This window comes from Callionymus lyra, chromosome 14 (genome assembly GCF_982586985.1).
Source record: "Callionymus lyra chromosome 14, fCalLyr1.hap1.1, whole genome shotgun sequence".
Taxonomy (NCBI): Eukaryota; Metazoa; Chordata; class Actinopteri; order Syngnathiformes; family Callionymidae; genus Callionymus; species Callionymus lyra.
The window spans coordinates 9,374,303-9,392,885 of NC_141831.1; the positions used below are offsets into that span (position 1 = coordinate 9,374,303).

Sequence of the window (18,583 nt, forward strand, 5' to 3'; positions counted from 1 at the left end):
ATTAATAAGTTAAAAATAGTGCAATATAGTATGAACCGATTTAATAAATACTGTTTTTAATCTTGCATAGATTTAATGTTTATAAAAGTATAAATATAAATAAGTTCAAAACAGTGCAATATAGTATGTACAGAATAAATAATGTTTTGAATATTGCACAGGAAGATTGTATATAAAAAGTATAAATATTAATATTAATAAGTTAAAAATAGTGCAATATAGTATGAACCGATTTAATAAATAATGTTTTAAATATTGCATAGAATTAATGCATGTTAAAGTATAAATATAAATAAGTTAAAAATAGTGAAATATAGTAGAAATAGAATAAATAAATAATGTTTTAAATATTGCATGGAGTGAATGTATATAAAAGTATAAATATAAATAAGTAAAAAATAGTGCAATATAGTATGAATAGAATAAATAAATAATGTTTTAAATATGGCATAGAATGAGTTTATATAAAAGTATAAATATTAATATTAATAAGCTAAAGATGCAATATAGTATGTACCGATTTAATAAATAATGTTTTAAATATTGCATAGAATGAATGTATATAAATGTATAAATATAAATATTAGTAAGTTAAAAATAGTGCAATATAGTATGAACAGAATAAATAAATAATGTTTTAAATATTGCATAGAATGAATGTATATAATAGTATACATATAAATAAGTTAAAAAATTGTGCAATGTAGTATGAATAGAATATATAAATAATGTTTTAATTATTGCATAGAGTGAATGTATATAAAAGTATAAATATTAATATTAATAAGTTTAAAATAGTGCCATATAGTATGAACCGATTTAATAATAATGTTTTAAATATTGCATAGAATGAATGTATATAAATGTATAAATATAAATAAGTTAAAAATAGTGCAATATAGTATGAACAGAATAAATAAATAAATAATGTTTTAAATATTGCATAGAATTAATGTATATAGAAGTATACATATAAATATTATTAAGTTAAAAATAGTACAATATAGTATTAGCAGAATAAATAAATAATGTTTTAAATATTGCATAGAATGAGTTTATATAAAAGTATAAATATAAATATGAATAAGCTAAAGATATTAATATCATTGCCCACCCATGGTGTAACCAGACCCAGCTAAAAACTAACCATCTGGTAGTCTAATTAATTTTAAATAACTGAACTGGTTACTTATCACTGTTGTTTTCACTGTTGAGTCTGAAATTGTGGTAGGAAACCAGAGTAACTAGAAGAAAAATACACTTACCATCCGTCTTCACCAATGCTTCTGTATTCTCTCAAAAGAAAGTAGAAGATGGGAATAGACAATAACTGGCTATAATCAGTAATAAATAAAGTAATAATAATAGTTAATGTGGTGTAAATCATATTGGTGTGTGTTTTGACATCTGTTGGTCAATTGAGTCAAGTTGTATTTTGAAAGTCTGTAGAAATGTGTGGGTAGGTGTTACATTATGTGTTTTAGTGTGTGTCAACTAGTGCACTAACACACACCATTCAGGGTTTGAATCTATTTCTACATTTTAAAGCATCATTTCTGGAGAATTCTTTCAGAAGTTGAGAGGAAACAAAAGACAAAGTTTGAATGATAAAATGACACTCTGACTGTTCAAATGCATCTTTAAACAAACTGAATGAAAACTCTTCTAAATCTACTAATGAAAATTCGACTCAGATTTGTAATGTAACTGCTAGTGTATCTCTGGCCTCTAGGTGGCAGCGGCGCCCCGATGCTGCTGCTGCCATGCTTTGTGACACCGAAGAAGAGTCACATGTGCGCTAGCGAGAGGTAAGTGAGTGAACTTTAAAGATTTTAAATAAACCCTCGGAAAATATTTGTAAATTCACTGTAAGTTGATGTCATAACCGTGTTGGTGTTTAAACTGCGCTCATATATAAACTTTTCATGACACGTCTTAAATCGTTCAATTTATGTTTGTTTTTCTTACAACTTTTTTAAAAGGTTGACCACTAGGTGTCGCCGTGTGAATAACAATGTTCCTTAATGTGCCTTAACTATTGGTGTGTCATAGCCCCTAAATGTCTCTTTTTTTATCTTTAGAAATGCCTAAAAAATCAACAACCAAGAGGGCAGGTGATGGAGGTCTGCAGAAGTCTCCTAAAAACCCCCGGACAGAGGAGGAACAGATTTCCTCTCCACTGGATTTCGAAAGCCCGGCCCGCTTGTTCGAGAGCCTCATCCGGCCCATGAACACCGAACAGTTCTTCAGCGAGTTCTGGGAGAAGAAGCCTCTCCACCTCCGGAGATCAGACCCCGACACGTCTTCGTACTACAGGACTTTGTTCCAGCTGTCTGACATGCAGGGACTCTGCTCTCGGGGTCTGCAGTACTACAGGGACCTCCACCTGGTTCGCTGCGTCAACGGAAAGAAAAAGGTTCTGAATAAAGAGGGACAGGTGAAGTTCGCTGCCATCAGTAAGAGCCTGGGCCAGAACAAGACCACGCTGCAGTTCCATCAGCCCCAGAGGTTCAAGGTAATGATGGAACAATGTTAGTTTGTGAGTTAGGGGTGTTGGAAAATATTGATGCACTAAAACATCACGACATTTCTTTTCACAAAAAAAAAGGTTTGGCTTTCAAGTCACATTTTAATTAATCATGGCTCTTTTTGGTTTATATTCCAATATTGTGAGTATTAAATTAAATAATTCGATATTTTGTTAACAATTAACATGTGAACATTCACAGCGTTTTGTTCATTTTCTTGTTGCAATTAAACCTCCGGCCACTAGATGTCAGCAGTCATTACGTTCTCCACAGCTGCAAGATCAATGAAATCCTGCAAGAGCCGAGCTGTGTCTCAAATCGCATACTTGCGTACTTAAACTTAGTATTTTTAGTGCATAAGTGCATCTCAATTCTAAGTATGCGCCATTCACACTAAATTGTCACTAAAACACCCGCAAAACTGAGTATGGATCGATGGACACTTTCTACCCTAAACGGCCGCCATCTTAGTGACGTTGTAAACGGAAGATACGTCATACATACTGTATATATATATATATATATATGCATATACTTACAGGTACATTTTCAGCAGAAGTAGGAGGATGGCACGTCTTTGGTGCTGATACCGGTGTAAATATCGCGAATATTTCGTTCCTCATATTTCTTGATCCAAACAAAACGTGCTGCCAGCAGGTGGCGATAGTGTTCCTACAGCTGGTTGAAATCATCCTTAAATAGTAGTAGAAGAAGAAGCTGTCACGTCATTTCCAGTCAGTGTGTAGCAGCAGTGTTTGATTTGAGACATACTATCTGTGGAGAATTAGTTACTAGTTAGTACGTACACTATCCTGATGCATACTAACCTCCAGTGCACTAAGAGAAGTATGCGATTTGAGACACAGTACAGGTGATGACTGAGGACAAGAAGGATACAGTCGACTCATATTTCAGTTTCAAAATAAATGAAAGCAGTTACGACTTCGTCAAGTGTCATGTGGTCTGTAAAGTCTGCAACACCAGTGTCAAGTACTCCACAATACTACACGTATATATCCTCCAGTTTCTTAATATATCGTATTGTTGCCTCCTTGTAACTACAGATTCTTGCCGATACACACCCATACTATGAATTGTCTTTTAACTAATTTTCATCAGCCTCCTTCATCCTAACTTGTGTTTTCCCTCCGTCAGGATGAACTGTGGAAGGTTCAGGAGAAACTGGAGTGTTTCTTCGGAGCGCTGGTGGGATCCAACGTCTACATCACACCAGAGGACTCTCAGGGTCTGCCGCCTCACTACGACGACGTGGAGGTGACGACATAGAAGTTATGCAGCAGCTCAATATGTGCTGACTCGTCATTTGTTGTCCCAGGTGTTCATCCTGCAGCTGGAGGGAGAGAAACACTGGCGTCTCTACGACCCCATCGTTCCACTGGCCTCAGAATACAACCTGGTGTCGCAGGAGGAGATCGGCAGCCCCAGTCACGACATCGTTCTGAAAGTAAGTGTCGATGCATCGGATGATGGAGCCGCAACTCTTTCAGTCATAGGAGTAAAATAATTACAAATTGTTTTGGTTTGAAAGCTAAATTTTGTCCAGACCTATCCTTTGACTCTTCAGGAGACCCAGGCAAAGTGCAGCACGGAGGGCAATTTATGTGGCCCTCATGAGGTCAAAGATCATAACTAAGTTTTATTTTGATTTATTTCTAGTATCGATTGTCTCTAAATGTGAATTTAGGGGTTTTTTTTATGTGATTTTTTTTTCCTCCACTTTCGAGTATTTTTTGTTTATCAAAAATGTTTAAGTGAATGTAAATAGTAAGTAAGTAAGTAATTTTTATTTGTATAGCGCTTTTCTAGACCAGGGTCACAAAGCGCTTAAACAATCAAAACAATATTCAATAAAGTATATATTTTAAAGGTCAAGATAAAACTTAGAACACAACAGGAGTTTCAGAAAGAAGACTTGAAGGAGTCAATAGTACATGGGGAAAGGGTTTTTTATACTATATATTTTTAAGTTATATAATATAAATAGTTTTAGCATATTATCTTAATTGTAATACTTGATTTAATACTTTTTGTTACTTTATTTTTTTCTTGATGGCCCCTCACAACTGCCTCTGTATAAAATGTGGCCGCAAGAAAATGTAATTGCCCTCCACTTTCCTTCAGGCTGGGGATCTTCTTTACTTCCCTCGTGGGACCATCCATCAGGCAGACACCCCTGCAGGAGTGGCCCACTCCACCCACCTGACTCTCAGTACATACCAGAGAACGTAAGTCACCCCCCCACCCCACTGAACCCTCTCATCATCTGGTCCCTGGATGTAGCTGGCGCGCACTTTGGCCACTAGAGGGCGGAACAAGCTCCACCAACACTTTCTCACCAAACTGCTCTCCCATCAGCTCGTGGAGTGATCTACTGCTGGACGTGTTTCCCAGCATGCTGCTGGGCAGAAGCAGGACCGACGTCTCCCTGAGAGAAGGAATCTCCAGAGGATTGCTGCTGGTAAAACTGGATCAAACACTACATTTATTTCATTGTTTTTTATGTACGAGTCACTTGTTTATTTAATTGTATTGTTTTTTAATGTTTGTCATTAAGACAGCATATTTTATATGTTAAAACTACACAATTATATAGTATTATGACTTTAATCCACCCCTTAATATTTTTGTGGTTTATAATTTTTAGGGTCCGAGTGAAGCAGACTCCAGTAAGAAGCTTTCAAAAGCTTTGAGGTCCTTGGTGGATGACTTGGAATCAGGGAAGCAAGAGATCCGCTCCACACACATGAAAAGAGACTTCATCATGAACAGACTTCCTCCCTACAGCCAGGAGGACCTTCTAACTCCTTGTGAGTGTCTGTTAGTGACTAAACTATTAGAGTTAGTTCTTTTAACCATGAGTGTGTGTTTCGATTGACAGCTGGAAGAATTCCTGCCCTGGAGGACGACGTGTGTTTGACTCATAAAGACCACATGGTGGTGACCGTGGAGCCCAGTCAGAGTTCTTCTGTAGGTTTGACCCTGTATATAAAATGTAAATTGATGATCAACTTGTTTTACTCTCTGACAATAGAAATGAACAGGCTGTATTTGCTTTGTGTATTAGTTATTATTATTTATATATCAGGTGTAAACTTGATGTAAAGACTAAAATTGATTGTGTGTTTCAGGAGGGCCCTCCAGAGCAGGTTGTCTTCGTGCTCCACTCGTTGAAGAACCAGAGGGAGAATCACATGATGGGGGAGAGCGATGATGATGATGATGAAGATGAAGAGGAGGAAGATGAGAGGGAGGAGATTTCCAAGGTGATTTAACCCCATCTCCAATTTATTTTCCCACCGCTTATGTTGGAATGACAAATTAATTGAAATGAAATTCTAGATTTGTAGAGAAAAATAATACAATTATATGGAAGTATATCAGAATAAGAATATTGAATAGTGGAATTTAACCATTCAAATAATTACTTTATTGGAACGTTTCAACTTAATTTTTTTATATTATTGAATCAATTTCTAAATTGAAAGACTACCTTGGTTTTTATGAACAATTAATTTAATGAAGTTGTATATTGAAAGGTTGAATTTGTTTTTTTAATAACTAATTTAAAATTGTAATGTTTAAAAAAAAAAAAAGACTTGGATGTTTTATAGAATTTTAAATTGTAATTTCAATAATTCAATATTACATTTTCAAAATGATTGAAGATTAAATTTAAAAGGCTACAAAAATATTGAACTTTTAATTTTATTTATTGTTTTACTTATCAAACATTGGAATATCAAACTCTGCCAAAAAAGATTTATTGATTTTTGAAAATGTGCATTTTTTAATTATTCTTTTAAAAATAGTTTTTATATATATATTGAACCCTTCAAGTAATGATTTAATTCAACCGTTATATATTCTGATGACATCGATATACTTTAAAAAGTCAGGTCGATAAAGAACTTGAGTTAAATCAAGGACTAGACTTGCCTAAATATGAATAGGACTTAAAGATTAAAATGTTGCTGCCACACATGTAACTGAGAGTTTTTGTCTCTATAGGGTCTTCAGTTCCCCTTGTCCCACCTTCAGGCTCTGGAGCAGCTGCAGCAGGTCCAGCAGCTAAAGGTCTCCCAACTCCAGCTGCCAACAGAGGCGGACAAGCAGAATCTGGCTCTGGCTCTGTGGAGCGAGTGTCTCCTTCATGTTGTCTAGGAGTCCGTTGTCGCCGCATCACTGTTGAAAGAACTTTTTTATGTTGTCTAATAAACTGGAGTCAACCTCTAATAAAATCAACTTCTCTGAACATCAAGCTGGAATGTTTGTTTCTCAATTTATTTATATCCGAAATGTTAAATCCATAAACATTTAAAAGAAAAGGTTATTTAAAAAAAAATATACATTATTTACTTAGTTTAATAAAGTTGCATTTTGACTACTTCTTCAAAGCAAATATGATTTTCCTTTGGTAATGCAAAATTACGTTTAATTTAAATGCATAAATATAATTTGTTATTTACCTTATCTAAACCATTTTTTGACCTGATAATGTTTGTTGAATATAACCGGAACCATAGTGCGCCGGAGCTATACACACCCGGACCCTTTTTAGCGACGGGGTCGCTTATTCTTCATGATAAGAAAAAAATCAAGACTGAGGTAAACAATTATATGCAACTGTAATAATGTTTCTTAGTTCTGCAGTTCAGACCAAACATGTTCGCGTTTAGCAGTTAAATTCAGCTGCAGTCTCACTATAAACGGGGTTCTCACGAAGCGGAAATGGAATTTGAGTGTAGAAACGAACCGCCAACCAAAACAAAGTAACAATTACGAGTTTTCTTCAAATCCTGTATTCCCCTTTGTTGTTGGAAAACTAATAAAATGTGCTTTTGAATTGTGCAATTGTACGTGCATGCGCCAAAAAAAGGCGCGTTGTGGCAATTTGTCATATTTAAGATGGATATCGGTTACATGTCAAACTTAAGTGTCCATTCTTCACGAGTGTCGTAAAAGCTTTTGGTTTGTCGTAATCTTAACATACGATAAGGTTCCTCACTTTGCATCTGAAAGTAACCTGTTTATCTTTCCTGCCTGATATTACATTTAATAGGATTTTTTTCAAATATGTGTTTAATTACCAAATTCTGCCCCTTTTCTCACCTGCTGTCAGTCAAACCTCTGCTGTCTTTGTGTTTCCTCAGCCAATGTTCGCCTCCTTGTCCTCAAACATGTCCCATGGCTTTAAAAGCAGTAAGCAGAACTTCGCTTTTGGACCGTGGACGGTGTCTGCAGCCAAAAACCACATCATGAAGTCCAAAGACATTGAACGGTGAGCAGTGTTTTTTTTTTTTTTTTTCTGATGTCATTTTTCACTTCAATTCATCTTCATCTTCCTCTGTTAACTAAGGGTACACTAGTACGTGAAGTTTAGTTGTTAAGAAATTCTTCGGGTTTTGGGGGTCGCCTCAAGTGTTTTTATCTGCTTACAAATCAGTCAAATTTAGATTCCGAAATAGACCCTTCATCAGGGCTTTTTGGGAACAAAGTTGTGTCTATAAAAAATACATTCATTTATTTAAAGCCATTCACAACAAAATGATCATCAACAAAATAAAGTTCACTCAACACAATTATGGTCTGTAATAGTTCTGCATAAACATTTCGATTTTTACCAAAATACAATTTATTATTTCTTTTTTAGGACGTATAAAGGATTAAATAAACCTCCACACTGAATCAAAAGTGGAAATGTCCGATTAAACTGTCTTACCATTTGCGCGTCTGTGTAGATTTCCAGAAGTATTGTATTTTATTTTGAAATAATATCCATTATTTTCGTCACAGGTTAGCACAGGACATGAACATGCCCTCCCTTCCGGAGATGCTGTTCGGGGACAACATTCTACGCATACAACACACGGACGGTTTTGGCATCGAGTTCAATGCCATCGATGCTCTCAAGAGAGTCAACAACTCTGAGGATGCAGTGAAGGTGGCCTGTGCTCAGGAGTGGCAGGAGAGCAGGCAAGAGAACACAGGGAGCAGCATCATTGATTCATAAAAAGAAAACAACCTATGTTTCTGATTTTGGACAGTAATTGTGAAATCTGATTTTTAACTCCTCTGTGGTTCTCTCAGAGCGGAGTCGGAGCATTCGCAGGAGGTGGTGAAGAAGTACGACTGGACATACACCACAGACTACAAAGGGACTTTATTAGGGGATGAGCTGCAGATGAAGGTGAGTCCAGAGTGACTGTCGATGAAAGTTTTTTTTTGCTCCTTTCACATCGTCTCTTTCTGAAGGCGACGGAGACGACCGAACGGATTGACATGGAGAAGCTAAAAGCGAGAGAGCAGATCATGTTCTTTGAGGAAGTCCTGCTCTTTGAGGATGAGCTGCATGACCACGGAGTCTCCATGATCAGCGCCAAAATAGTGAGTGGAGTCATTTAAGAAAGACACTTTCGTGTGTTGTTTTTAGCACTGCAGAGCTTTTCTGTTCGTCTTTTATAAAGCGTTAAACAAACTGTGGCTAAATAAGTGACATACTAAATGGTGGCAATAGTGTGATTAAAGTTGACGGTTAAATGTCCAGTTTTGTTGCTTCATAAAAGTCTGTTTTCCGTGCTCTTAGAGGGTGATGCCCACCAGTTTCTTCCTGCTGATGCGTTTCTTTCTACGAGTGGACGGAGTGCTGATCAGGATAAACGACACACGACTTTTCCACGAGGCCAGTGGACTTTCAGCTTTTATTGGGTCTCGGTTGAGTTCCTCTGCTTTGATGGCGGTGGTTGTTATTTTTTTTCTTCTTCTCCTGCAGGCCGGGAAGAGTTACATGCTCCGAGAGTTCAGCACCAGAGAAAGCAACATCGCAGACCTGAAGGTGAGTGAGAACTAAAAATATGCATCGTATCGCCAGATTCCTGTAATAAACACCGCTATAATTTATGGGGAATCACCGGCAGCCCAGTCTAAATTACCTTAGTAGCCCTGGACTGAAGTATGTTATTATAAACCGCAACATAAGTGAAGTTCAGTGGCTGTAGACAAGAATGTTTGCTGGTCAGGATTTTTATAATAATAATAATAATTAATATTTTTGCATTCACATTCTTATCATTATACTCTTTTAAGCTTCATCTAATGCTCTCAGGTTTTTCATTTCATTCACCAGAAGTGACGCTTAAAGCCAAACTTTACCGCTGCAACCAATATCAGAATATTTAATTTAATTTTCTTTTAAACTTTTAGTTGAAATCTTGTTTTAATAAGCATTGAGTAATTTAAATAAATAATTCAATATTTTTTTATATAAAAGGTTAAATTCATTGTCTTTTTATTAGTACTGTATACTAGTAGTTAGTTAGAGTATGTTCAAAATAATTTAAATTAGTAGTAGTTAGTTGGAGCATGTTCAAAATAATTTAAATTAGTAATAGTTAGTTACAGTATTTTCAAAATAAATTAAATTAGTAGTAGTTAGTTACAGTATGTTCAAAATAATTTAAATTGGTAGTAGTTAGTTGGAGCATGTTCAAAATAATTTAAATTAGTAGTAGTTAGTTACAGTATGTTCAAAATAAGCTAAATTAGTATTATTTAGTTACAGTATGTTCAAAATAAGTTAAATAAGTAGTAGTTAGTTACAGTATGTTCAAAATAATTTAATTTTTTTCCTCACATAGTTTAATATTCTAATTACAGAAATTCAAAAATACATATTCTTAATTCAATATCTTTCAATTCCTATCCAAATGAAATTAAAAGATGTTGGTATAATTGTGCCACCAGATCGAACAGTCACATGATCGTCTGCATGTCGCATGATAGGCTGAAAGTTCAAGTATATACCGATGTACATCTTTAATGGCCACTAAATATTTAAATCTGAGCATTTTTGTTTTTTCCTTCCAGAAAGTCCCGGCTGCTCTCTACACGGACCCGAACGAGATCGCCCAGCACCTGACCCTCAAGCTGACCCAGTGCGAGAAGCTGGAGCTCCCGACGGACCTGTCCGAAGATTCGTCGCAGTGATCTCCTCTCCGACGGCCATTTTGCATGAAGTTTTTGACGAGTGTCACCCAAACAAAAAACACGGATGTCTCCTCCGCTTCCCACGTCTGCTCCTGCTCTCCCACTCACTCAACAACTATATTTTTAACTCGGCAGAGCAGCTTCAAATGATTACAGTCACTAACTCCCTCTTCTGTCTGATAAAAGCTGCTCCTACAACCTTGTGTCAAAACTTTTACAAATGGAGCCGTCGAGGGTTGGTTCGCGACAACAGCACTATCAGTGGAGGCGTTTCCTCTCATGAAGCACACGTCATGTTCACTCATGATGACCACCGTGTTGTTGACGGATGGAAGGAAGGTTGTGACGACAACTCCCATGTTAGTTGATTAACAACCGCGTGTGTAACTTCATTCTCCTCCTGTAAGTCCATTTAATTTATTGTACATTGCGATTAAACGTCTTAAATTTCCCTACGATTAACTGGAGACACAACATTTGTAGATGTGAAAAAAAAACTGATCTGTAACTTGATGTATTGACCCTGTGTTGTCTTAAAACAAACGGATATGTTCACTTCTGAGACCTGGTTTAAATGTGTTGACTTCACTGGCAAATATTTGATTGACAAGTCCGCAAGCATTCTTCTTTCTTTTTCCAGCAGGAATACCTTAATAGGTACATTTTGGAAATTGTATTACACACTAAAGTTTTCTCGTAGAAAACCTCAGCAAACTTTTGTTGATAATCTTTATGTTTTTAACTGACAAAAACTATCAATAGCTTCCAGACCGAGTTATACGGGTGACAAAAATCAACATCTGTGTTTGAAAATGAAAAATCTTGGAACTGCTTCTAAAAATTCATGAATGCTTTGGGAAATGCATTTTTGAATCACTCGTGTTCAGCCATAGTGGACTCACAATAAAACATGTTTCTGGGTCAGAGTCTGGCCTGTAAATATAACTGCTCTAAAAAAAAAAAAAGATTTCTATTTGATTATTTGTGCAGGGTTTTCCCTGATTTTCTGGGACACCTGTTTTTTTATCTGTGTTATCTTGATGTTTTTAGTATATATATATATATATATATATATATATATTTTTTTTTATTGTTTAAGCCTCTATAAATAAAAAATACTTAAAAGTTAAATATAAGTTAGTAAGTAATTTTTATTTGTATAGCGCTTTTCCAGACCAGGGTCACGAAGTGCTTAAACAATCAAAACAATACTCAATAAAGTATATACTTTAAAGATCAAGATAAAACTGATAACCCAACAGGAGTTCCAGAAAATCAAAGAACATATAAAAACGTCTTAAGATGTTTCTTAAAGCAGTCAGTAAGTAAGTAAGTAAGTAATATTTATTTATATAGCGCTTTTCGAGACCAGGGTCACAAAGCGCTTAAACAATCAAAACAATACTCTAAAAAGTACAAGATCAAGATAATACTGAGAACAACACAGGAGTTCGAGAAATTCAAGGAAAAGCCTGAACAAATAGAAACGTCTTAAGATGTTTCTTAAAGGAGTCAGTAGATCCATCAAGCGCAAAGAGAGAGGAAGATCGTTCCAAAGCTTAGGAGCAACAGCCTGAAAAGATTTCTCTCCTCTGGTCCTGAGCCGTGTGCGTGGAACCATCAGTAGATTCTGATCCACAGACCTCAGAGCCCGAGCTGGGGTGTAAGTCTGGATCAGATCACTGATGGAAGGTCTGACCATGAATAGCTCTGAAAGTAAGAACCAGAATTTTAAAGTTGATCCTGAAAGAAACTCGAAGCCAGTGAAGAGTTTTAAGGATATAACCTTTTTTTCTAAAATATATATATTTATAATTATTATTTAAAAAAAGAAAAACTCCGTTTACTCAGCAATATAAACACGCCTATTATCACACTTGGCCCCGCCCCCCTGCTGTAACCGGACCCATCAGAATCTTCCTCTGGGTCAACCATGACCATATAAGGTATATCCTTTTTTCCCTCTCCGCGATCACGCGGGCGTCTACCGGGGGCGAGCGCCGAGAGAGAGAGAAGACGGGCAGCAAAATGGCGCATCCACAGAGGCCCCCTCTGTCAGCGGCGGCCAATCAGCGCTCGTCTTTCCTGACAGCTGGCCAATCGCAGCCCCCGCTTCAGTCCGAAAACTATTCAACATGGAGACAACAGTTGAAAAGCTCGAGATGATGGTGAGAAACAGTGGGAATAACTGTATAGTCAGTGGTTGTTATTCGTGATATTTGATTTATAATTCCACCGAGTGTCGTTTCGAGGGGTTCTGCGGGAAAAAGCTAGTGTTCCGAAGGCTGTTATTTTCGCGTCGCCTGTGCATCTCCCGGACACAGTGCAAACCGCCGAGCAAAGGCCTGTTTTTCCGATCCATGCAAACCGTGTTTCGAGCAAATATTTTCCAGTTTCCATCTTTGCGAGAAACGACAGAACCAGTAAATGTGTTTGTGTAAAAAAAAATCCGCTTGTAGGCGGTTTGGCGAGATCACAGGGAGAGCTGTGGCTGGAAGGGAAATGGCCGCTCGTCGTCCTGGACTCAAGGAATTTGAGCTTTTTCTCACCGAAACGTTGAGTTGAAACTGCGAACTCTTCGTTGACGTGACGGTCGAAGGTTGTGTTTTTCCAGTGGAATTCATCAATGATGGTGTTTTTCATGGAGGTAACCTTGTTACCTGTGTTGTTACATGTTTCTAAGGCGAGCAACAGTTGGTCATGTTTAAATTACACGATACAATCTTTTATACATGTTTATTTAAATATGGAAAACACGTTGTAAGTTCGGTAACTATTCTAATATCGAGATGTGACACAAAAAAACGTAATTATTTGTGTTTAAATTGGGAGGAGCAATGGTGTTTATTTTCCAGGTCTCCTGATACTCCATAGTGTCACCCACAAATATAAAAGGTTATTTAAACTCCCTTTGTTGACTGTAGTGGAATGTTACCCTTGGAAAAATGAATTATCTAGTATAAGTATTTTGTATATGTGAAATTGAAAAAGTATAATTTAAGATTATTTTTTAAATACTTTACTTTAAAACCGTACACAGATTTTTACTTTTACTCAAGTATACTTTGTGAAATTAACCCTATACCAGGTTGTACTTTGGGCAACTGTATTATTGTAGTAATCAATACTGTGCAAAGGATTATGGGAGTCAACTTTTTAATTTTTAATACTATACTTTAAAACAGTATGCAGATATATATACTTTTACTCAAGTATACTTTGTGAAATGAAATCTATACCATGTTGTACTTTGGGCAATTGTATTATTGTAGTAATCAATACTATGCAAAGGATTGTGGGAGTCAGGTTTTATTATTTACATACTATACTTCAAAACGGTACACTGATTTATACTTGTGGTTGAGTATAATTTATGAAATAAACCTTATAGTATATTTTACTTTGGCCAACTGTTTTAGTGTGGTGATCTAGCTGTATACTGTGCAAAGGATTATGGGAAATACGTTTTTAATTTTTAATACTATACTTTAGAACAGTATTCAGATTTATACTTCCACTCAAGTATACTTTGTGAATTGAACTCTATACTATGTTGTACTTTGGGCAACTGTTTTGTAGTAATCAATACTGTGCAAAGGATTGTGGGAGTCAGGTTTATGATTTACATACTATACTTCAAAAGGTTACACTGATTTATACTTTTAGTTGAGTATACTTTATGAAATGATCAGTATTATATTTTACTTGGGCCACTGTATTTCTGGTGTGATCCTTGCGTGATCTGTGCAAAGGATTATGGGTGGTACCTTTTTTGAACAATTTCCTGAAGGAGATCTCCAGAGGGATCAATAAAGTTTATCTATATATATCTAATTATACTTCATTTATGAACACTATATTACTTACCAGAAGTATACTGTGCAAAGACCTATATTGTTATACTGGAGCAAGGGAAATTTATAGTATTTTCTGAGTATTTGCCTTTGGTATTGCAGAATTTACAGACCATATAACTCTTGAATCATTGAATGAGTCTGTTACTGCTTTTATTCGTTTTGTAACAAAAAATATGTACAAATATCGGCTTTAAAAGCTGCTGGATATGACCGTATCCTCTCGTTCTCAGTCTAAGCTGGGCTTCGCGGGATTTCAAAGTTCTATAGCTTTGGAGGATGTTGGCTTTTGCTATCTAGCGGCCGAAAGTTTAATTGGTCGTTTGCCGTCTTTTGCTACGTGTTTAATGATAAAGTTAGCATGCATGTCTAATTTGAAAGATCATTTAACTGTATGAATTATGTTAGTATTGCTTGTGGAATCCAGATGTTATTGTTTTTAAATATTATGGTACAGTACAAATAAAATTTGTTTAAGATTTTAGATTTCAAAAAAATATTCTTAATAACACTTATATTTGATATTTTATCTTATTAGTATATTTGCACAACATTTATGCCAGTGAGAAAGTTGTTGTTTTCATTTAAATATTAAACCAGTAAAGTTTTACCCTACAATATATAATTCTGCATGACTAATAAATCTATGTTAAATTGCTTACCAGGAAATTTGATTTTAGTTTAAACCCACGTTGTATTCAGTCCTGAAACCACTGAACAAATTGTACTTTAATGTTAAATACTTTCAAGATTGGATCATTTCTCATACCTCATGCATGCAAACAATTGTTATAGCAAACTCCAGATGTAATTTAAAAATAACCCGAGTCGTCAAGTATCTTTTATTCCAGTTGATTTCTCCACTTTCCTTTTTATTTCCTCCTCCCTGCCGGACGACGCTCTAGTGGCGACTCCTTCTGTCCGGCGCCCCTTTTCAATTGTACTACTGGTGACCTCTCAGGAGAAGCAGTGCAATGTTAAAAGGGCGTCGGCCAGGAGAACGTGCCTGCGAGGACACAATCCTGTCCAGGCGGTGGCGCTGTAGCCGTTGGCAGGTGCTCTGACTTCATTGCACTACTGTATGAGACAGCGAGCAGTGCAATAGTATTGTCAAAGCATCTGACAACTGCACTGTGGCTGGAACAAGTGCCTTTAATACGACTAGTGTTCTCAAGTTGTTATTATCATGTGCTGCAGACAATAGTCGTTTTACTCGCGCTTGAGATTACAGACGTTTTTCTTTCTTCGCAGTTCTCGAAGTCGGAGGCCGACCTGGAGTACATAGAGAAGCGCCTTAAGCTGAACTTCACCAATAACGCCGCAGAGAGCGATGGTTCTTCAGAGGTGAGGGTTCCAAACTTTAACCAATAGTTGTGTTGATTCTAAGAGTGGAAGAAATAATACATTCTTGTTTTAAATTTATTTTTTTCCTCTATGCTGTGACAATATTTAACAGAACTATGTCAGTTATATATATATATATATTTGTTTTCCTTTTTTAAATTGTTTATTTTTTACTCTAGTTTTTTGATGGTCCATATTTCATTAAAGTGTGTCTAAAATAATTTTCTTTATGGACAATCAACAAGCAAATATTCAGTGTTTGTTCTTCTTTTTTTTGTTGCAATTAAACATCAGGTCGCTAGATGGCAGCAATCGTTACTTCCACCACAGCTAAAGGAACAATGAAATCTGGCGGGTGACAGGACGAGAGGATACAGGAAAAAGTAGTAGACTTGGAAGTTATTTTATCAAGTATACTTAAGTATTGGTATGCTAAGTAAACTAAGGTGAATGGACTTGAATATAATTTATCGATCTCCATAGAGAAATCTCACAGATAAATTCAACAGGTATAGTGTACTAAAAGTATACTAACTTGATCCTTACAAGTAGTCGTGTTAGAAAATATCGATATGGCGATGTTCTTTTCCATGATACTTTTATTGTATCAATATTCGACAGCACTGTATCGTTGTTTTTTAGCTAAAAGTGCGTTTAAAGTAGAATAATGTTTTTTTAATGTATAATGCTAATGTTCACAGAATTAAACTTCCGTCCAATAGATGGCAGCAGTAATAACATCCTCCGCAGCTAGAGAAACGTTGAGTCCTGGAAGATTTCGGCACTGACTGAGGACGAGAGGATACAGTAGACTCAAACAGCTTTTAAAGCTGATTTTGGACATATTTTGGTTTCAAAACAAATTAAAGCAGTTAAAACTTCATCACATGTGGTCTGTATATTCTGCATCACCAGAGTCAAGTACTCGAAAAATACTACAAATATATGGTACTTGCAGTATCGCAATATATCGTGTTGTTGTTGTCACTGTTTGTGAAACCGCTAACTCTCCGTGACAAATGCGTTTTGACGTCTCATATCTACATTTTTAAACTCCTTCCACAGGAGAACCCGGCGGTGATGCTGGAGAACCTTCGCTCCATCAAAGCCAAACATGCTGAACTGTGCTGCCAAGTCAAGGAGATCGCGGCGGCTCAGAAGGAGTCCATGGATTCCATCAGGCAGAACATGAGCAGCATCGTTGACGTGCTGCAGAACTGCCAAAACGGCTCAGACGCAAAGGTACTGTATGTCCAAAACTGCACTTCCTGATCCTCAAATGGCTGGTTTTATCGGTTTTACTTGACACTTACAACGTTACAATTGTGTAACATTAGGACTTAAAAAGTTGTATTAATAAGACTTTTAATTGTGTAACATTAGGACATACAAAGTTGTATTATTAAGACTTTTAATTGTGTAACATTAGGACATAAAAAGTCATATTATTAAGACTTTCAATTGTCTCAGATTGACCTGATGACGAAGTTACAGCCAGAGTGTGCAGAGTTTCTCGGACACGCCATCAGTCAGGACTCCAGCCAGGTGAGACACTCGGGAGGCCTTGCATCAGTCGTGAAAATGTGTAATTCTCTTCTCTTCCACGTCTTTCAGAGCGCCTCTGAGATCAGCAGCCAGGAGCAGAGTGAGTACGTGGTTCTCTAAATTCTTTTCTCTATCACAATATAACTTGTATCATGGTCAACAAGTCAACAAGTAGCATCATTCTAGTAAAAACTCCAAGAAATTCCATCTTATCTACTGGTGCTGCAGTGAAATGAAAGCTTTCTAGCCAGATATCCACATTCGTATGAATTATATGTCAAACATATTTAAATAAATTCTGAAGAGAAATGTTTTTAATTAAAAAAATGTTTTAAATGTATGTATACTTTGTTGTTGTATTTATTTTAAGTTATTATGCTCCTCTATTTAATCTCTGAATTTTGCTCTCATTCAAAACGAAACAATAAAATTGAAAAAAAAACAAAACTTGAATGTATTAAAAATCCTTGAAGTGAGTTTTTTTAATTATGCTTAGGATCTTTTTACACTTAAGCTCCTTGTGTCATTTTTAAATGAATCATTATCGTTTGTTTTCTGCTTTTTATTTCGAGAAACTTGTGACTAATGAATGTCTGAAAGGGCCTTTTTCTGATCAAATTGTTATTATTACTATTGTGGCGCGACCAGGCTGTCATACGCCCTCCCGCCAGCAGAGTGCGCTTAAGAGTCGCAGACGTGTGTTGAAATGGAATCTGATTTATTCCTCGCTACCGTTTTCCTCAAGACGGATAGAACCATTTTTAAAATTTTGATTCTGGTCTAATTCCGAAAAACAAATCACTATTCAGTAATAGGAATTATGTTCAGTTTTTATTTTAAATTGTTTTTCTTTTCTGAACTAAAAGAAGTAGAGCAATAATGGATGTTTTTCTTACAGGAAGTGACGGTGAAGGTGTGAGCGCCGCCGCCTTCGAGGCGGTCCCTGTCGGCACGCGAGGAAACGTCCAGCTGTCGGACCTGAACGTCTTCTATCAGCAGCTCCGGCAGCACACGAGCAAAAGCAGGTGAGCAGGGGAGCAGGGGACCCCCCTCACCATCTCTCCGGGTCAGAACCAGGAGCTCAGAGCGTAACTTCCTGTTGTCTCCGCAGCAAACCGCTCGCTCAGGCCACGATGAAGCAGCTGAAGATGAACGTGAGCAACAACAAGCTGAAGGTCCTGCAGCACCTCAACGTGATCCAGATGGACGGCAAAGGTCACGTGACCTGGACGGAACAATAGTCCTTTACATGTACTTTTTAAAAAATATATTTTGCTTAATAAATTGTAATTTTCTGTTGTATTTATA

The 18,583-nt window shown here is 36.5% G+C and overlaps 3 protein-coding genes across 4 annotated transcripts; all 3 read left to right on the top strand.

Annotated features, from left to right (window-relative positions):
- Nucleotides 1–1,765: 1,765 nt before the first annotated feature.
- Nucleotides 1,766–6,807, top strand: riox2 (ribosomal oxygenase 2). The gene is made up of 10 exons (XM_087807372.1): nt 1,766–1,808; nt 2,082–2,515; nt 3,684–3,803; nt 3,865–3,993; nt 4,671–4,774; nt 4,905–5,007; nt 5,194–5,356; nt 5,428–5,516; nt 5,678–5,812; nt 6,558–6,807. Exons 2-10 carry the CDS (start codon nt 2,084–2,086, stop codon nt 6,708–6,710), a joined length of 1,428 nt encoding a protein of 475 aa, XP_087663498.1. The 5' UTR covers nt 1,766–1,808; nt 2,082–2,083; the 3' UTR covers nt 6,711–6,807.
- A 292-nt stretch (nt 6,808–7,099) lies between these two features.
- On the top strand, nt 7,100–11,140 carry tiprl (TIP41, TOR signaling pathway regulator-like (S. cerevisiae)). Of its 2 annotated transcripts, XM_087807223.1 has the most exons (8): nt 7,100–7,154; nt 7,700–7,827; nt 8,343–8,522; nt 8,637–8,736; nt 8,802–8,933; nt 9,133–9,228; nt 9,319–9,381; nt 10,413–11,140. In XM_087807223.1, exons 2-8 carry the CDS (start codon nt 7,703–7,705, stop codon nt 10,530–10,532), a joined length of 816 nt encoding a protein of 271 aa, XP_087663349.1. In that variant the 5' UTR covers nt 7,100–7,154; nt 7,700–7,702; the 3' UTR covers nt 10,533–11,140. The 2 variants fall into 2 exon arrangements, with proteins under 2 accessions (XP_087663349.1, XP_087663351.1); XM_087807225.1 differs by lacking the exon at nt 9,133–9,228.
- Nucleotides 11,141–12,544: 1,404 nt separating this feature from the next.
- ska2 (spindle and kinetochore associated complex subunit 2) lies at nt 12,545–18,583 on the top strand. The gene is made up of 7 exons (XM_087807292.1): nt 12,545–12,700; nt 15,638–15,730; nt 16,796–16,972; nt 17,201–17,275; nt 17,345–17,375; nt 18,174–18,300; nt 18,387–18,583. The coding sequence occupies exons 1-7, from the start codon at nt 12,668–12,670 to the stop codon at nt 18,514–18,516; spliced, it is 666 nt and encodes a 221-aa protein (XP_087663418.1). The 5' UTR covers nt 12,545–12,667; the 3' UTR covers nt 18,517–18,583.

Excerpts from the sequence above, each read along its gene's own strand:
- riox2 (XM_087807372.1), top strand. The coding sequence starts at position 2,084 with ATGCCTAAAAAATCAACAACCAAGAGGGCAGGTGATGGAGGTCTGCAG. Across the intron at positions 5,517-5,677 it reads AGCCCAGTCAGAGTTCTTCT|GAGGGCCCTCCAGAGCAGGT; the intron begins GTAGGTTTGACC and ends TGTGTGTTTCAG. Across the intron at positions 5,813-6,557 it reads AGAGGGAGGAGATTTCCAAG|GGTCTTCAGTTCCCCTTGTC; the intron begins GTGATTTAACCC and ends TTGTCTCTATAG.
- tiprl (XM_087807223.1), top strand. The coding sequence starts at position 7,703 with ATGTTCGCCTCCTTGTCCTCAAACATGTCCCATGGCTTTAAAAGCAGT. Across the intron at positions 8,523-8,636 it reads CAGGAGTGGCAGGAGAGCAG|AGCGGAGTCGGAGCATTCGC; the intron begins GCAAGAGAACAC and ends TGGTTCTCTCAG. Across the intron at positions 9,382-10,412 it reads GCAACATCGCAGACCTGAAG|AAAGTCCCGGCTGCTCTCTA; the intron begins GTGAGTGAGAAC and ends TTTTCCTTCCAG.
- ska2 (XM_087807292.1), top strand. The coding sequence starts at position 12,668 with ATGGAGACAACAGTTGAAAAGCTCGAGATGATG. Across the intron at positions 15,731-16,795 it reads AGAGCGATGGTTCTTCAGAG|GAGAACCCGGCGGTGATGCT; the intron begins GTGAGGGTTCCA and ends CTCCTTCCACAG. Across the intron at positions 16,973-17,200 it reads AAAACGGCTCAGACGCAAAG|ATTGACCTGATGACGAAGTT; the intron begins GTACTGTATGTC and ends CAATTGTCTCAG.